This window comes from Protobothrops mucrosquamatus, unplaced genomic scaffold (genome assembly GCF_001527695.2).
Source record: "Protobothrops mucrosquamatus isolate PMUCROS unplaced genomic scaffold, P.Mucros_1.0 scaffold42, whole genome shotgun sequence".
Lineage (NCBI taxonomy): Eukaryota > Metazoa > Chordata > Lepidosauria > Squamata > Viperidae > Protobothrops > Protobothrops mucrosquamatus.
The window spans coordinates 728,150-729,411 of NW_015386424.1; the positions used below are offsets into that span (position 1 = coordinate 728,150).

The window sequence follows — 1,262 nt, forward strand, 5'->3', positions numbered from 1 at the left end:
ACCCCGAAGCCACGGATGATCTCCCCCAGCGGCTTCACATAAATATTGAACAGAAGTGGAGAGAGGACCGACCCTTGTGGAACCCCACAAGTTAGGGGTCTTGGGGTCGACCTCTGTCCCCCTGCCAATACAGACTGCGTACGGTCGGTGAGGAAGGAAGAGAACCACCGCATCACGGTGCCCCCCATTCCCAACCCACAGATAAGAAACAAAGCCAAAAGATATCCTTACCCTACAGTTTAGTAGTGTATAAAGTACATGGTCAGGAGTTGTCTGTGCCCTCCACTGTAAGACTTCTGAGAGGAATAAGAACTGGTGGGGAAAACAAGATAAACATTAAGAAAGAGAGAAAAGTAAGAAACACAATTGCTTCTTTAAACATCTTTTAGGTCTAGAAAAAGCTCTCTCTTCTCTGAACTGCAAACTCCTACCAGTTTGACAGATTCATAGATCTTAATACTATGAAGAAAAGAAATTTAAGGATGTTGAGAGTAAAAATCTGAAAATACAAATTAAAAATCAGTATCATACAATAAACTGAACTTTTTTTTCAATTAATCAACACAGAATTCAATTAATTCATTCTTCTTCTAAATAGACTGAAATTAACAGCCACTTAGAACTGTATGTATGCACTGATGTGATCAGGAACAACATCCAGTTAAAGGTAAAGATGAAGGTTTCCCTTATCCAGTCATGTCCGACTCTAGTCATGTGCTCATCTCCATTTCTTAGCCAAGGGAGCCAGCGTTGTCCGAAGACATTTCCAGGGTCACGTGGCCAGCATGAATATATGCTGAGGTGCATGGAAGGCTATTTACCTTCCCACCGAACTGGTACCTATTAATCTACTGACATCTACATGCTTTCGAACAGCTAGGTTTGCAAGAGTTCCCCCTGTTGCGTGATGTTTGGGTCTCAAATCTGGGCAGTTAGCTTTCCAGCTGACAAACTCAGCATCTTTAAACCACTGAGCCATTGCACCCCTAATATCCATTTTGTATTAAATATTTATAACTGTCAGTTTTAAAAGACAACTATACATAATGTGTACTAAGTAGAAACATGCAGGGCTTTTTTTCAGCCGGAACGCGGCGGAACCGCGTTCCGGCACCTTTTTCCGGGCCGGCCGCACCGGAAATAGCCCCTCCCGCACCGGAAATAGCCCCTCCCAAATTTTACTTGCATTCCTGTTCTCTAAAGGGGCGGTCCTAGGGTTTGATGAGGGCGTGGCCAGGTTTGAGTTCCGCCACCTTTTCTCT

At 43.7% G+C, this 1,262-nt stretch overlaps 1 protein-coding gene across 1 annotated transcript in view; it reads right to left on the reverse strand.

The window, feature by feature from the left end:
• Positions 1 to 1,262, reverse strand: part of DIP2C (disco interacting protein 2 homolog C) — a 371,277-nt gene that overhangs the window by 28,092 nt on the left and 341,923 nt on the right. Inside the window, exon 24 of the mRNA XM_015811492.1 lies at positions 232 to 312. Coding sequence (XP_015666978.1) covers positions 232 to 312 — 81 coding nt within the window. The remainder of the gene's footprint in view (positions 1 to 231; positions 313 to 1,262) is intronic.